This window comes from Eimeria mitis, genomic scaffold (genome assembly GCF_000499745.2).
Source record: "Eimeria mitis Houghton genomic scaffold, Emh_scaff241, whole genome shotgun sequence".
NCBI classification, from domain to species: Eukaryota; Apicomplexa; class Conoidasida; order Eucoccidiorida; family Eimeriidae; genus Eimeria; species Eimeria mitis.
In genome coordinates this window covers 16,163-17,258 of record NW_013570748.1, presented here as the reverse complement: position 1 = coordinate 17,258, position 1,096 = coordinate 16,163, and the positions used below count along the sequence as shown (strand labels likewise).

At 41.7% G+C, this 1,096-nt stretch overlaps 1 protein-coding gene across 1 annotated transcript; it reads left to right on the top strand.

Annotated features, from left to right (window-relative positions):
• Positions 1 to 494: 494 nt before the first annotated feature.
• On the top strand, positions 495 to 752 carry EMH_0004970 (uncharacterized protein; the record flags this gene model as incomplete). The annotated part of the gene is made up of 1 exon (XM_013496999.1): positions 495 to 752. The coding sequence occupies one exon, from the start codon at positions 495 to 497 to the stop codon at positions 750 to 752; it is 258 nt and encodes an 85-aa protein (XP_013352453.1).
• Positions 753 to 1,096: the final 344 nt, after the last annotated feature.

Below are 1,096 nucleotides of genomic sequence, written 5' to 3'. Positions count from 1 at the left end.
TTTTTTTTTTTTTTTTTTTTTTTTTTTTTTTTTTTTTTTTTTTTTTTTTTTTGTGATGGTTATGCAGTGTTTAGCTTGTATATACAACAAACATTTGCTGCTCCTTTATAACAAAATTATTATTATTATTATTATTATTGTGTTTCTGCTGCTGCTGTTGCTGCCGTTTCTGCTGCTGCTGCTGCTGCTGCTGTTTCTTCTTCTTCTGCTGCTGCTGCTGTTTCTGCTGCTGCTGCTGCTGCTGTCTTTCTTTCTTTCTTTCTTTCTTTTTTTCTTTGTAGTCAGCTAACAATGGAGGGTTTAGAGGTGTACATAATAAACCTAGACCCAGCAGTGCATGCAGCCCCATATGAAAGTAATATAGATATAAGAGACAGCATAAAATATAAACAAATAATGTCGTTCTATCGGTTGGGGCCCAACGGCGCTATTCTCACTGCGTTGAATTTATTTGCAACAAAAATACACCAGGTACTAGGTATACTCATCAACAAATGCAGAAACAAGCAGCAGCAGCAGCAGCAGCAGCAGCAGCAGTAGCAGCAGCAGCAGCAGCAGCAGCAGCAGCAGCAGCAGTGGTGGTGGTGGGAGTTGTGGTGGTGCTGATGGTGGTGGTGGTGGTGATGGTGGAAGCAGCGGCGACACCACCACCAGCAGCAGCAGCAGCAGCAGCACCACTACCAGCAGCAGCAGCAGCAGCAGCAGGAGCAGCAGCAGGAGCAGCAGGAAGCGATGCCCTGACGTGGTATTGATAGATACACCCGGCCAAATAGAGATATTTACATGGAGTGCAAGTGGTGGTTTAATAAGTGAGGTTTTATCTTTTTCTTTTTGTTGTTGTTTACTTTATGTTATGGATGCATGCAGATGCTGCGCAGCCCCAAACGTCTTACTCAGCAACATGCTGCATGCATGCACTGTACTGTACAGACACAAACTGCCCTTTCTTTCTATTTTTAATAAAATAGATTCACAAAACCCGAAACTAGCAGAAATGTGGATACGAGATTGTGAAGCCTTTCAGGTATACAAAAAAAAACAATAAACCCTAAACCCTAAACCCTAAACCCTAAACCCTAGAAAAAATAAAAATAAA